Genomic DNA, 14,675 nt, shown 5'->3' with positions numbered 1-14,675 from the left:
TTTTTGATACTTTTCAATGGTAACCTTATATAATATCAGATATAGATCGATCACTGAAGCTGTTAATCTAATTTAACGAAAAAACTTCATCTTCCAACATTTTTTTTAATCAATTTTGTTAACATGCCGAAATGAATTGTTCACTTTGTTTTTGTTTTTGTTTTTTTTTTTATCAGTTTTGTTAACATGCCTAAATGAATTGTTCACTTTGTTTTAGTGAATCTGACTGGTTTATAACCATATTGGATAAACCAAACATCATCCAAAAGTTTAGTTTTGCTAATATGTAATCAACCCATGGAAGACAAATTAAGGTTGTGAAAGGTAAAATAAGCCTATAACACCGGTTGGACCAAGTAAGAGATTTTTTTACGTTCAGTAAAGTTCCCTATATCGTGTTTAAATCCTCAAAGCCAAAACCCATGATCTTGTTCATTCCGCAATCTAAGCTATTACAGGCTTATCACTTCAAATATTGTGTTAAGCTTTTCTGCGAGGCATTATCTTTGGTTTATATTGATTGGCTTGTATCTAAGATGAGAAGTGTCTTTTGATTATAATGATGATGACGACGTGGTACCATTCCACATAGACGCCTAGTCATGTTCGGACAAAAGAAAGCCGAATCTATCAAGAATCTCGAAAACGCCTTACTATAGCCACCAAGTGCGACTTTTCGGGAAATTTAACACGTACTCAAAGAAGTCATGAAAGATTACGCGTAATTAGTTTTCATAGATGCCAAGGAGATGTGCGGTTCACTGGAAACTAAAAACTACCCACCAAGGAACAGGAACTTTAAAAGATGTCGATAGTGAAATTAAGGAGTTGTCTGTGGAAACCGAGATAATGGTTTGGCTAAGAGAATGTGAATAGTAATGAAGGCTGAAGCAACAAAGCAATTGACTTGGTGGATGAGTTCTTGAAATGTACATATGAATGCTTGAAAGATTAAGGTGTTGCAGTTCATCAATGATGTAAATTATATTTTTGTATATATGTTCAATAGATAATACATAAACATCATGCATCGAAAACAGCAAATGTACAACCATCTAAGCATATCCCAAACAACAATGTACAACAAATGAAGCATATCCCAAACAACAATGTACAATAGATGAAGCATACCCCAAATGACAAAATACAACAGAAAAAATAAAAACATATAACAAACAATTTAAGACAGATTAAGCATCATAAACGACAGATACGCTCACCCTTATATATAGAGTGCTGCCTGCAGAGTACAAACAACATGTAGCACACATTATTCAATGTCTCGTATGTCGTCCAGAATCCTCCATTGAAGCTGAGCAAAAGCAGATCACATAATGTAAGCATACAATGCGACCCGGGTTCACTTTTTGGTACAACTTTTTTCGATTTTTGTTCATAACGGATCAAGGTAAGCTATACTCTAAATAATTATGTAAAGTGATTTGGGAGGTTGTATGTACTGAAAATACGTTACGTTTCAAGCCTCTTACAACCCGTTTGACCCATTTGGCACTTCAACACATTTGACCGGTTCCTTTTTAGCTATTTTTATTTGACCCATTGGTAATAAAAATAAATCACCCACGTCGAATGCTCACTTTGCACATTTGAATGTCTAAGAAGCTAATGACTCGGAGCACGGTGCTAAAATACTTATAAAACAAACGTTGCCTCTGAAAAGCATTTTAAGAAAGGTGATAAAGCTTACCTCAAGCTTCTAGAAGGAGGCCAAGGTTCTTTTAGGCAGTGCCTTTAACTATCATGACAGGGCATGACACATGGTTGGAGCAGTAGTTACTTACACTTCCCAAAAACATCCTGCATTTACACAAAAATGGATGCTTATGTTTAGTCACTTGACTGTTGGTCAAATATCCAAAATGCCCCTCAAGATGGAGGCACCTTGTGGATAAAATAAAAGCAATGTTATGATATCTTGTAATGATTACAAATTGGCAAAAAAATACATTTCAGATAAAAAAAAACAGGTAAATTTTTATACGGGTCAAAACCTGAATTAGTAAGGAGCCATCGGACACGTTAAAGGTAAAACATAACTCAAATCAGCCCAAAATTTCACCTCTAATATTCATGAGAAATACGTTACTGATCGCTTATGGGACTGTAACTCCCCTGTTCCTCTTGTGGTACACCACAACAGGCCATAAAGCCACTTTTTTTGGCCCGATGAACTTTATAAATGAAACCAAATAAGTACAAGGATGTGTCAAAGCAACACACCAACTAGACTTGGCATATTAATTCATTCAAAAGTGATATCTCCTTCAAATTCCACAGGCCATAAATATTATACTCCTGCTTATTACTTAAGGCAGCGTAACAAAGGGATTAATGGCCTTTTGCCATTGACAATGGCACGAAATCACAAGCATATGTTATTACTTGTACATCATAGTTGTAAATGGAGTTAATTAGGCTAGAATATCAAATGCATCATGGTCCAAATGCAGTATACCTGGTTACCTTCTAAGTCTAATGTTATTACGAGCTATACACATTTCATACTAGAAAATGAATGAAGCAAATATATGTACCATCCAGTTTTGGGGCATAGGCAATATGTTGCTATTCATTTAAACATCAATGTATGCTACACTTCACTTCACTTGCCTTCTGTTTATGTATTTAGTATGATCAAGAATGCTAAAGTAAGCCACCTTCCAAAAATGCAGGCGAAACACATTAAAAATTGAACACAAACATGAAATGACAAATATAAGGGTCAACTTCATATCGACAGAAATGTGGAAATGGACTCTATAGGTCTCAAGTATTTAATAATTTCACAATGGGCATGGCTGAAGATGCTCATATAACAGCTTAACAAGAAAAAATATAGGATGCTGCAAGAAACAATGTTACCTCTTAATAGGACCAAAAGAGCGGCATCCCATTACAAGCAAATCAGCATGCAATTCCTCAACAGCTTCACATATTTTCTCCTTAGGATCCCCGATCAGTACTTGAGTTTTGACTTCAGCCTGATACTTAATTATTGATTTATATATTTATTATTATTAGTAATATACTATAACTCTAAAATCAGCAATATGAAAATAATATCTCAGGGAAGAAAAAAGACAAGTTGCAAAAGTAACCTACATATGAAATACAGGGCATATAAGAAACCACAATCAGGGGCGAAGTATAGAAGGGGGCGCCCGACCCCCCAAACTTTTCGCTCTGTAGTGTTATATATGTAGTTTTCGTGTAGAGTATATACGTTTTCGACCCCCCGTCATTCGGGTCAAGCTTCGCCACTGACCACAATCCTACTAAATTTGGTGCATATTCTGAGTCACAAAAGGAGAGCTTCGAACTGAAATTGAACGAATAACATCTTCTAGCATAAATAAGCTACTTGTCATTGTCCAATTCGACAAGACTTCAACCTATAACTCTTGTCTAGATTCCAAACCAACCTAGTTAAGATCTACAGTTATTAATACACAATTTCATGTATCATCATCATCATCAGTCAGTCAGAAACACAAATAAGTTACTTATTATTATTATGATCCAGCCAGCATGTCTAGAAGTAAAGCAAATTGTATATGTGCACAAGAAGAAGCTTACAAAGCAGTTTTGATGATAGCATACCTACTAAATAAGCAACCGCAAATATAATAACAGAAAGCATGGCATGGCATGAATAGATTTAAGTAAAATAGAGAAATGAGTCTAACATTGTTATCGGCACAGATCTTCAAAGCATGAGTTATGATAGCGTCGGTAATCCGCCGCTGGTGCGCTTCAATAGCGGCAGTAAAGGCGGGCACCTCCAAATCACCTGAATCATCATCATCAGAAATTGTTACTTACTACAACAGTACAGATCCTAATCTGTATCTGATGATAAGAATGAACAGCAGAAATGACTTAACTTGGACCACCGAAGGGGATAGAGCCGGGATTGAGACCGGCGGCGATTGAGGGCGGTGACTGAACGTGAATAATGACTAAGGAACCCTCTGGATGAAGCTTGACGTTATCCAGTGCCCACTGTAGACCCTTCATGCTCTCTTCGCTGCCATCCACGGCAACCACCACGCATCTTAGCTTCTTGTTTTCGGTCATGACTTCAACGGATTTTGATTTGATTTGATTTTCAGATATAGATATAGATGAGAGAGAGAGAGAGAGGGGGAGAGAGAGAGAGAGAGAGAGAGAGAGAGAGAGAGCAAAGGCGGTGGTGTACGTGGCAGGATTGAATTTTTAGCCCCCTTTTTACACTTTCCGTGTGCTGCTTGCTTGTAGTTAAAAAATTAAGGTATTGGTTAAAAAATTAGGGTGATCGGGGCACTAGCGGGGAGGGGTTTCGGTGACCCCATTCCCCGATCGGGAACACCGCTGCCATCATCGTGGGGACCCGATTCGGGGAGGGGAATCGGGGCTTCTTCACCGCGTTGAAATGACACGAATATTGAGGAACGGCTATTTTTTAAACGGTCAAATTTAAAAAAAAATCAATTTTTAAACAAATATAAATAACCACACCCACCACTAATTTTTTATACTCTCAAACCACACCCACTTCACAAATTTTTTACAACACCCACCACTCTCAAACTTTTACCACACCCACTATTCTCAAACTTTTATACTCTCAAACCGAGCAATGGAGAACCAACCCCGCGAAGCCAAGAAAAAAAGTAAGGGACGGGGCTCGCAACCGTCTCGTGGTGGTTCGAGCGGTGCAAGTGCACAATCACAACCCCCTTTCGGATATACTTCACAACCCCCGTTTTTTTCCAACAACCTTCACACCCCTCCTTTTACAACACCCAACCACCCAACCTTCAACCCAATTTAGGCTGTTTTCAAAATTTGTTATCAATGGATCCTCCTCAATCCCCCGTCTTCGACCCATATGGTTTTCGTTCCCCACAAGTTCCATCTACACGAGGAAATGTTGAACGTCCTCTACCTATTTACGACGAGGAGGAGGAGGAGGTAGTGCCCGAAACTCAAAATTTTGGCGACAATGAATATAATGTGGATGAAGACGCCGGCAACGAAGAAGATGACGCTCGGGATAAAAAGGGAAAAAAGGAGAGCCAAAAATGGACAAAGGTCCAAGAAGAGGCGTTGGCGAAGGCGTGGGTACATTGCTCTACCAACATCGAGATATGAAAACATTCCTCAAGCCGCACGACAATGCTCCGCCAAATATGTTGTCGTTCATCCTCGCCCGAAAGCGCGACATCGCTAACAAGTACGGGTGGCCGTGCGATTTCTAAAATTTTTATTTTCTAGTTTTAATGTAATTTTTATTTTCTAGTTTGAATGTAATTTTTAGAGTTAATTGCCATTTTAGTCCCTGTGGTTTTGGTCAATTTGACAGTTTAGTCCAAAGGTTTCATTTTTAACATCTGGATCCAAAAAGGTTTCATCGTTGCCATTTTGGTCCAACTGACTTAACTCCATCCATATCTGTTAAGTCTTCCAAGGGCATTTTTGTCATGTCATACCACTGAAATTACAAAAGGGTTAATAAAAAGAAAAATGAAATGACAAAAATGCCCTTGGAAGACTTAACAGATATGGATGGAGTTAAGTCAGTTGGACCAAAATGGCAATGATGAAACCTTTTTGGATCCAGATGTTAAAAATGAAACCTTTGGACTAAACTGGCAAAATGGCCCAAACCACAGGGACTAAAATGGCAATTAACTCTAATTTTTATTTTCTAGTTTGAATGTGATTTTAATTTTCTAGTTTGAATTTAATTTTTATTTTTATTTTTATTTTCTACTTTGAAATGTCTTTTGTTAAATTTTATTTAATTTTTATTAATATTTTTTATAAACATGCATAATTACAACAAATAAAAAAACCAAAAAAAAAAAAACAAAAAAACCATGTCACCTAAGAGGGGAGTGCCGCCATCAAATTAGGGTGTGAGGGGAGTTTAAGAGAGGAGTTGACATGGCATAACGTAATTGGGTGTGCGTAAGAGAGGGGACTCCCCTAAGAGGGGAGTGCCCCTCTCACCCTTATTTTTAATCACGTCTCTCTCGTTCTACAATATTGTTTTAACATATATAAGGTTGATGTTATTTCTTGTGAAGGATGTATTTTAAGAAATGAAGATGAAAGATTTATGAAATGCTATATCTTAACAATGAAGATCTTGCATTAATAGATATTTTAAGATTTACCATCATGGAATATAGAACAATGTGTGCTCGATTGTTATTTATTTGTTATTTAAAAGATGTTCCATTTTATTTGTTATTTAAAAGATGTTTCGTTTTTTGTAACTATTTTAATTAATCCTAAAAAATGTATAGTCATCCGTCGTTTAATAAAAAGTGGTATATATGGTTTTCTAAAAACCACCCGTGTTTGCACACGGGTTTTACATCTAGTATAATATGAGAACACCAACAGCATACGCAACCATACGATTCTGTCTTCTCCGGTGTCAAAATGAACTGAAATACTGTCATATTTACATGAATATTTCTAAATCTCTAATATATACATATAGGATTAGGTTCAAGAGTGAACATTAGTGTAGCTTGCGAACTGAGTGAACTAATCCTGGCCATACACGTGTGTAGATCAATGGCCAGGATTTGATGTTGAAATACACTAGTGTATTTTACGATTTGATGATGAAATCCTGGCCATACACGTGTGTAGATCAATGGCCAGGATTTGTTCACTCAGTTCGCAAATACACTAGTGTTCACTCTAGAACCCCATATATATATATATATATATATATATATATATATATATATATATATATATATATATATATATATATATATATATAGAGTAAGGTTAACATACAAAAAGCCTTATCATACATCACGTAGGAGACAATGGTAACCGTTGGATCAGGGGTATAATCACGCATGGGACCACATAATCACGCATGGGACCGCATAATCACGCATGGGACCACATAATCACGCATGGGATTATAATCACGCACGTTCTATGATAATAACGCACGTTATATTTTCTGTCATGTATGTTAATGTAGGTTAAGCCTTGAAGTACATTATACTTTCCCTATATATATATATATATATATATATATAGAAAAAGTATATCGTACAATACGGTTTAACGTACTTCACGTACAACAACGTGCGTGATTTGTTCTATAACATGCGTGATTAATGTTTTCAATATGCGTGATTATTGTGTTTCAACATGCGTGATTTTGGATTGTTGAGTTATAATGTGCGTGATTTTAAAATGAACGTGCGTAATTACCTGTCGTACGCGATGTACGTTAAGCCGTAATGTACGTTAACCTTCCTCTATATATATATATATATATATATAGGATTAGGTTCAAACGTGAACAAAATCCCAAGAGTGAACTGCGTGAACTGATCTGGACCCTTGATTTTTATGATCTTGTGTCACACCCCCAAAAACCACATGCGGAACACCACCGCTTGGAGGCGTGACCGACCAGGATCCAGCCACCAATTATACTAAGCATTGATAAATAGTAGAAATATTTGCTACCCAAAGTAGTTAGCAACATCGTAGTTTAAGTTCGATAATTAGTTTAACAAAACAGCGGAAGCATAAACCAAATAGTTATAAAGATGGTTCTTAGTTTAAGATAATTAAACCCAACAAACGGGTTTTGACGAAAACTACACCTCCCCAAGCAGCAGCTCCTCAGTCAATGGTTACCTGCAAAGCATGCAGTAAGGGGTCAACAATAATGCTGAGTGAGTTCACTAGTTGTCCAGTTTTAGTTTACCAAAAACTTAAGTTGTTTAGATAAAGCATTTATAATCACGTTGTGGGGAGCTACCCCATCTGTAAGCTCACTAAACTGTAGATATCGAAACTGTTGACGGAAAGTTGTTGTGCCCCGAGTCAATGTCTATCGTCATTGACCATGATGCAAGGTCTACTAGTTCACGCCCGATCTCCCCCGGTCACGGTGTGAGGTTGTCAAACCTAATAGCGCTATCAACTAATAACCCGTTCGCCCCCGGCGATTAATCGGTACTGTAAGCAGGGACTTAAAGTGATAGAGTTTCGTTTAGCATGGCTAGTTGTGATTTATAAATAGTATCCAAACGTATCTCCCCCGGAGATAGTAGTTACCCATTCTGGTTTCCCCCGGAAGTAATGGTTCAAAAGTGTTTTTCCCAAAGTTGGTAGTTTGTCCGTGTCCCTCCGCGGGACGCATGCTTTTAGTGTGTGAACTCACCTTGGGTTGCTCGGCAGATTAGGTTACTTTGTCAAGCACGCTGGTCACCACGTCCGGTTGAGAAGAAGGTGCCGAAACAAAGGAATGGAACCGAGAAAATGAAGTGTCCGAGTGATGATGATCTTGACCGTGTTTCTTGTGAGATCCGAGCTTGAACCGAGAGTTGGAAGAGAATGGGGTGTTGTTGAGAGTTTTCTAGTGAGAGAGAAAGGAGTGTGTTTTGTGTAGCAAATGAAGGAGTGGGGAAAGGTTTGGGATTTTATATGAGGTTTCAAAATAGGCTAAGGGGTTTCGGCCCAAACCGGTTACGGCCCACTCGAATCCGAGCGGCCCACTCGAGACCGAGTGGTCTCGAGTCATGGTCTCGACTCACTAGTATATACGCCTAAATATATATATATAGTACATACATACAACACATATCATGCAAAAAGTCACGTTTCCAATTAATAACATATATATATACAATGATATTACAAGATGTTCGTTCGGAAAAACCTAGAGTGTCACATTATCCCCAAGTTTTTAAGAACTTTCGTCCTGAAAGTTAAGGCAGCCACTGTCAAGCTAGAGTGTTTCAACGGGGTGTCACATCATCCCCCCGTTAGTTTGGAATTTCGTCCCGAAATTCGGTTGTAACTTCAGTGCTGGGGGTTTCGTTTGGGAACAACTGGGGATACTTGCACTTCATCTGGTCTTCCCGCTCCCAGGTGAACTCTGGGCCACGTCGTGAGTTCCAACGAACTCGCACGAGAGGTATTTGGCTACGTTTGAGGGTTTTGATCTCTCGATCCGTGATCTCAATCGGTTCCTCAGTAAAGTGTAGCTGTTCATCAATAGTGAGTTCCTTGAAGGGAATTATGAGTGTTTCATCTGACAGACACTTCTTCAGATTAGACACGTGAAAAACATTGTGCACTGCACTCAGCTCTGCAGGCAGGTTCAATCTATAAGCAACCTTACCGATTTTCTCGGTAATTTCGAATGGTCCAACATATCGCTGGTTCAGCTTGCCCCGTTTACCGAAACGAACCACACCCTTCCAGGGTGAGACCTTAAGTAGAACCCGGTCCCCGACCTGGAATTCTAGCGGTTTTCTACGCTTATCAGCGTAGCTTTTCTGACGGTCACGAGCTGCCGCCATGCGTTGCCTGATCTGGGCAATCTTTTCCGTCGTATCTACCACCAGTTCTGGGCCTGTGATTTGACTGTCACCGACTTCCGCCCAGCAAAGAGGTGATCGGCATTTACGACCGTACAATACCTCAAAAGGTGCCGCCTGAATGCTAGTGTGGTAGCTGTTATTGTAGGAGAATTCCACCAGCGGTAGATGCTTCTCCCAATTCTTGCCAAAATCGATCACACATGCTCTAAGCATGTCTTCCAGGGTTTGAATGGTGCGTTCAGACTGCCCATCCGTTTGTGGGTGATAAGCGGTGCTCATGTCCAAACGTGAGCCAAAGGATTTGTGCATAGCTTGCCACAACTCGGAAGTAAAACGAGCATCTCGGTCGGAAATAATGGAAGTTGGCACCCCGTGTCTCGAGACTACTTCCTTTAAGTAGACTTCTGCCACGGTAGAAAACTTATCTGTTTCCTTAATGGCCAGAAAGTGTGCAGACTTAGTCAATCGATCTACTATCACCCAAATAGTATCATTTCCGCGTTGGGACCTAGGTAGCCCCGTAACAAAATCCATGGAAATTTGTTCCCATTTCCACTTCGGGATTTCTGGTTGCTGGAGTAGTCCTGCTGGTTTCTGATACTCAGTCTTGACTCTTGCGCAGGTCAAACATTTGCTAACGTATGCTGCTATGTGGGCTTTCATGCCAGGCCACCAGTAAGTGGTCCTTAAGTCGTGGTACATCTTATCTGAACCAGGATGTACTGAATAACGGGACTTATGGGCTTCGTCCATCACAAGCTCACGCAGATCACCGTAGAGTGGGACCCAAATGCGCCCTGCCACATAGTATGCGCCGTCTTCTTTTTGTTCTAGTCGTTGTCTCGATCCTCGCAGGGACTCAGCCCTGATGTTTTCCGGCTTCAGAGCTTCATTCTGAGCATTTCGAATCTGGGTGGGGAGGTTAGACTGGATGGTAAGTTGTAGCGCTCGCACGCGCTTGGGCGTAGTGTCTTTTCGGCTGAGGGCGTCTGCCACAACATTGGCCTTGCCCGGATGGTACTTGATGGCGCATTCATAATCATTCAGGAGTTCGACCCATCGACGTTGTCGCATGTTTAATTCCTTTTGCTTGAAGATATGCTCGAGACTCCTGTGATCGGTGTAAATGGTGCACTTGGTACCGTACAGGTAATGTCTCCATATCTTAAGCGCAAAGATCACTGCTCCTAGTTCCAAGTCGTGCGTAGTGTAGTTCCTTTCGTGCGTCTTAAGTTGTCGAGAGGCGTAGGCAATAACTTTGTCGCGTTGCATTAACACACAACCGAGCCCATGGATGGACGCATCGCAGTAAACCACAAAGTCGTCAGTGCCTTCAGGCAACGAGAGAATAGGAGCACTACAGAGGTTATCCTTTAGTTTCTGAAATGCGGTTTCCTGAGCTTCACCCCATTTATAAACCATACCCTTCTGAGTAAGAGCCGTGAGAGGCTGAGCGATCTTTGAGAATCCCATGATAAATCTTCGATAGTACCCTGCTAGTCCCAAGAATTGGCGGACTTCGGTCGGAGTCTTAGGGGTAGGCCAATTCTTTATTGAGTCGATCTTAGCTGGGTCGACGTGAATTCCATCCTTGTTAACCACGTGCCCAAGGAAATGGACTTCTCGAAGCCAGAAGTCGCATTTCGAGAACTTGGCATACAGTTGCTCATTGCGAAGGAGTTCGAGGATAAGGCGTAGGTGCTGTTCATGCTCTCCTTGACTTTTCGAGTAGATCAGGATGTCGTCGATAAACACGATCACAAATTTGTCGAGGTAAGGTTTGCACACTCGGTTCATGAGATCCATGAATACTGCGGGCGCGTTGGTCATTCCAAAGGGCATGACAAGGAATTCATAGTGACCATAACGAGTCCTGAATGCAGTTTTGGAGATGTCTTCATTACGGACTCTTAGCTGATGATAGCCCGATCGTAAGTCGATCTTAGAGTAGTAGCTCGATCCTTGCAACTGATCGAATAGGTCGTCGATTCGCGGGAGAGGGTAACGATTCTTGATGGTAACCTTGTTCAGTTCACGGTAGTCGATGCACATTCGGAACGTGCCATCCTTCTTCTTAACAAAGAGTACCGGTGCTCCCCAGGGTGATGAACTAGGGCGGATAAACCCTTTATCCAATAGTTCCTGTAGTTGTGTAGAGAGTTCCTTCAATTCTGTGGGGGCTAGTCGATAAGGCGCACGAGCTATGGGCGCTGCTCCGGGAGCTAGCTCGATTTGGAATTCGACCTGACGGTGTGGAGGGAGTCCAGGTAGTTCTTCAGGAAAAACCTCGGGGTAGTCACGCACCACTGGAAAATCTTCAATCCTCTTTTCCTTTTCCTGCGTGTTGGTGACAAGTGCTAAGATAGCGGTGTGCCCTTTTCGTAAACACTTCTGGGCCTTCAAGAATGAGATAACGCCTGAGATTTCTCCGCCTTTGCCACCTTGTACAATGAGGGGTTTGCCAGAACGGCGGGGAATGCGAACCATCTTCTCTTGACAGAGGATCTCAGCGCGATGTTTGGATAACCAATCCATACCGATGACGACGTCGAAGCTTCCAAGTGTAACAGGGAAAAGATCGATGCTAAACATCTGACCAGACAATTCTAGTTTGCAGTCTTTGATAACGTGTGAGGCCTCGATGTTTCTACCATTAGCTAACTCGACGATATGATGTGAACTTAGTAACGAAAGCGGACGCTTAAGCTTCTTACTAATACGTAGGGACACATAACTAGCATCGGCTTCAGAATCAAATAATATAGAAACATAACGATCATCGAGTAGGAACTTACCCGCCACGACATTGGGGTCATTCCTCGCTTCTCCAGCTCCAATCACAAAAGCCCTTCCCCTAGCACCATTCCCAGCATTGTTGTTCTGATCGTTGTTTCCAGCTCCCTGATTGTTGTTGCGGTTCTGGTTCAGTTCAGGGCAATTCTTCTTAAAGTGCCCCTCAGCTCCACACTGGAAACAACCCTTGGCGTTCCCGTGATGCTGCTGCTGCTGGTTCTGCCCCACGGGACGTGGACTCCTACAGTCCTTGGCCTCATGCCCCATCTTGTTACATCGCTGACACTGACTTTTCCCACAAGGCCCACTGTGATGTCGATTGCACTTATTGCACTTGGGGTGGTTACCGCGATAGCCACCCTGTTGTTGAGTGCCCTTGTTGTTTTCAGTTTTCCTTTGCTGTGCTGGGGCCTGAGTGGGGTTAGCATCCTTGCTTTGATTTCCTTCCCACTTACGCTTGTTGTCACTAGAAGTTCCGACAGTAGCACTGATCCTTTTGGGCAACCTGCCCTCTTCTACGGCCTGATCAGTGAGTTTGTGAGCAAGTCGAACGATCGGCTGAATGGTAGTGAGGTTGGCTGCAGTCACATGGCTTCGAATTTCTGGAGCCAAACCCTTGACGTACAGTTCGATTCTTCGATACATAGGTCGAGACATGTTCGGGCAAAGAGCAGCATAGTCATTGGACAGCTTGGTGTAGGTTTCAATCTCTGACCCAACCATCTTAAGCGCATAGTACTCGTTCTCAAGTTTGTGGATGTCATCCCGGTGACAGTACTCCTCCTTAATCATGTCCTTGAAATCCTCCCACGCAGTAGCATTAGCAGTTTCCAATCCAAACATCTGAATTTGCGCCTTCCACCAGGAAAGCGCGTTTCCTTCAAGCGTAGCAGTAGCAAACTTCACCCAATTCGCAGGGGGACACTCACAGACAGCAAAGACAGCTTCAACTTTCTCAATCCAGTGCAGAAGACCTATGGCACCCTCAGTGCCATTGAAAGGGAGAGGCTTGCAATCCATGAAAGTTTTGAAAGTACACACGGGTGGTTGCGCAGGTGCGTGCTGACCTGTTTGTGAGAAGCGAAGCGTATAGATTTAGGGATAAAAGGCGATGTGGCGGTAGGATCTAAGCATCCTAGGATAACGAGTTTACCTCCAGGGTGAGCTGCGAAAGCTGCAGCCACCGTGTTAAGCAGGTTAGTGAATTGAGCCTGAGTCATGTTGATGTTTCCTCTTCCACGTCCACTCATTGTCTTCATAATCAGAAATCATAGTATGAGTGTGATGTCGTAATATAACGAGAATGAGATAGAAGAGAGAGGCGTATCTATCTAATTTAGGCACACTAGTACGTATAGCAAAACAGGAAACATAAGGTAAGCAAACAAGTAAACACTAGTCCGAGCTATGAGGTCAAATGTGTTGAGCCTTGCACTTGGAGTGTAGTGTCGTCGCGAGTCACAGGTTATAGTCTGGTTTTTCCCAAAAAGATTTTCCCCTTTTTAAAACCTAGTTCACTATAACCAATGGCTCTGATACCAATCTGTCACACCCCCAAAAACCACATGCGGAACACCACCGCTTGGAGGCGTGACCGACCAGGATCCAGCCACCAATTATACTGAGCATTGATAAATAGTAGAAATATTTGCTACCCAAAGTAGTTAGCAACATCGTAGTTTAAGTTCGATAATTAGTTTAACAAAACAGCGGAAGCATAAACCAAATAGTTATAAAGATGGTTCTTAGTTTAAGATAATTAAACCCAACAAACGGGTTTTGACGAACACTACACCTCCCCAAGCAGCAGCTCCTCAGTCAATGGTTACCTGCAAAGCATGCAGTAAGGGGTCAACAATAATGCTGAGTGAGTTCACTAGTTGTCCAGTTTTAGTGTACCAAAAACTTAAGTTGTTTAGATAAAGCATTTATAATCACGTTGTGGGGAGCTACCCCATCTGTAAGCTCACTAAACTGTAGATACCGAAACTGTTGACGGAAAGTTGTTGTGCCCCGAGTCAATGTCTATCGTCATTGACCATGATGCAAGGTCTACTAGTTCACGCCCGATCTCCCCCGGTCACGGTGTGAGGTTGTCAAACCTAATAGCGCTATCAACTAATAACCCGTTCGCCCCCGGCGATTAATCGGTACTGTAAGCAGGGACTTAAAGTGATAGAGTTTCGTTTAGCATGGCTAGTTGTGATTTATAAATAGTATCCAAACGTATCTCCCCCGGAGATAGTAGTTACCCATTCTGGTTTCCCCCGGAAGTAATGGTTCAAAAGTGTTTTTCCCAAAGTTGGTAGTTTGTCCGTGTCCCTCCGCGGGACGCATGCTTTTAGTGTGTGAACTCACCTTGGGTTGCTCGGCAGATTAGGTTACTTTGTCAAACACGCTGGTCACCACGTCCGGTTGAGAAGAAGGTGCCGAAACAAAGGAATGGAACCGAGAAAATGAAGTGTCCTAGTGATGATGATCTTGACAGTGTTTCTTGTG

General features: G+C 41.6%; 1 protein-coding gene across 2 annotated transcripts; it reads right to left on the bottom strand.

Moving 5' to 3' along the window:
- Window positions 1–997: 997 nt before the first annotated feature.
- Window positions 998–4,266, bottom strand: LOC110942420 (universal stress protein PHOS34). Of its 2 annotated transcripts, none has more exons than XM_022184178.2 (5): window positions 3,906–4,266; window positions 3,708–3,811; window positions 2,884–3,008; window positions 1,709–1,818; window positions 998–1,312 (listed from the first exon to the last, which is right to left on the bottom strand). In XM_022184178.2, the coding sequence occupies exons 1-4, from the start codon at window positions 4,096–4,098 to the stop codon at window positions 1,740–1,742; spliced, it is 501 nt and encodes a 166-aa protein (XP_022039870.1). In that variant the 5' UTR covers window positions 4,099–4,266; the 3' UTR covers window positions 998–1,312; window positions 1,709–1,739. The 2 variants fall into 2 exon arrangements, with proteins under 2 accessions (XP_022039870.1, XP_022039871.1); XM_022184179.2 differs by having other exon boundaries at window positions 2,884–3,002; window positions 3,906–4,247.
- Between the last annotated feature and the right edge of the window lie 10,409 nt (window positions 4,267–14,675).

The sequence above is a fragment of the Helianthus annuus genome, chromosome 5 (assembly GCF_002127325.2).
Source record: "Helianthus annuus cultivar XRQ/B chromosome 5, HanXRQr2.0-SUNRISE, whole genome shotgun sequence".
In the NCBI taxonomy this organism is placed as follows: Eukaryota; Viridiplantae; Streptophyta; class Magnoliopsida; order Asterales; family Asteraceae; genus Helianthus; species Helianthus annuus.
Note: the sequence above shows the minus strand (reverse complement) of the source record. Positions and strands in the feature narration are given on the sequence as shown.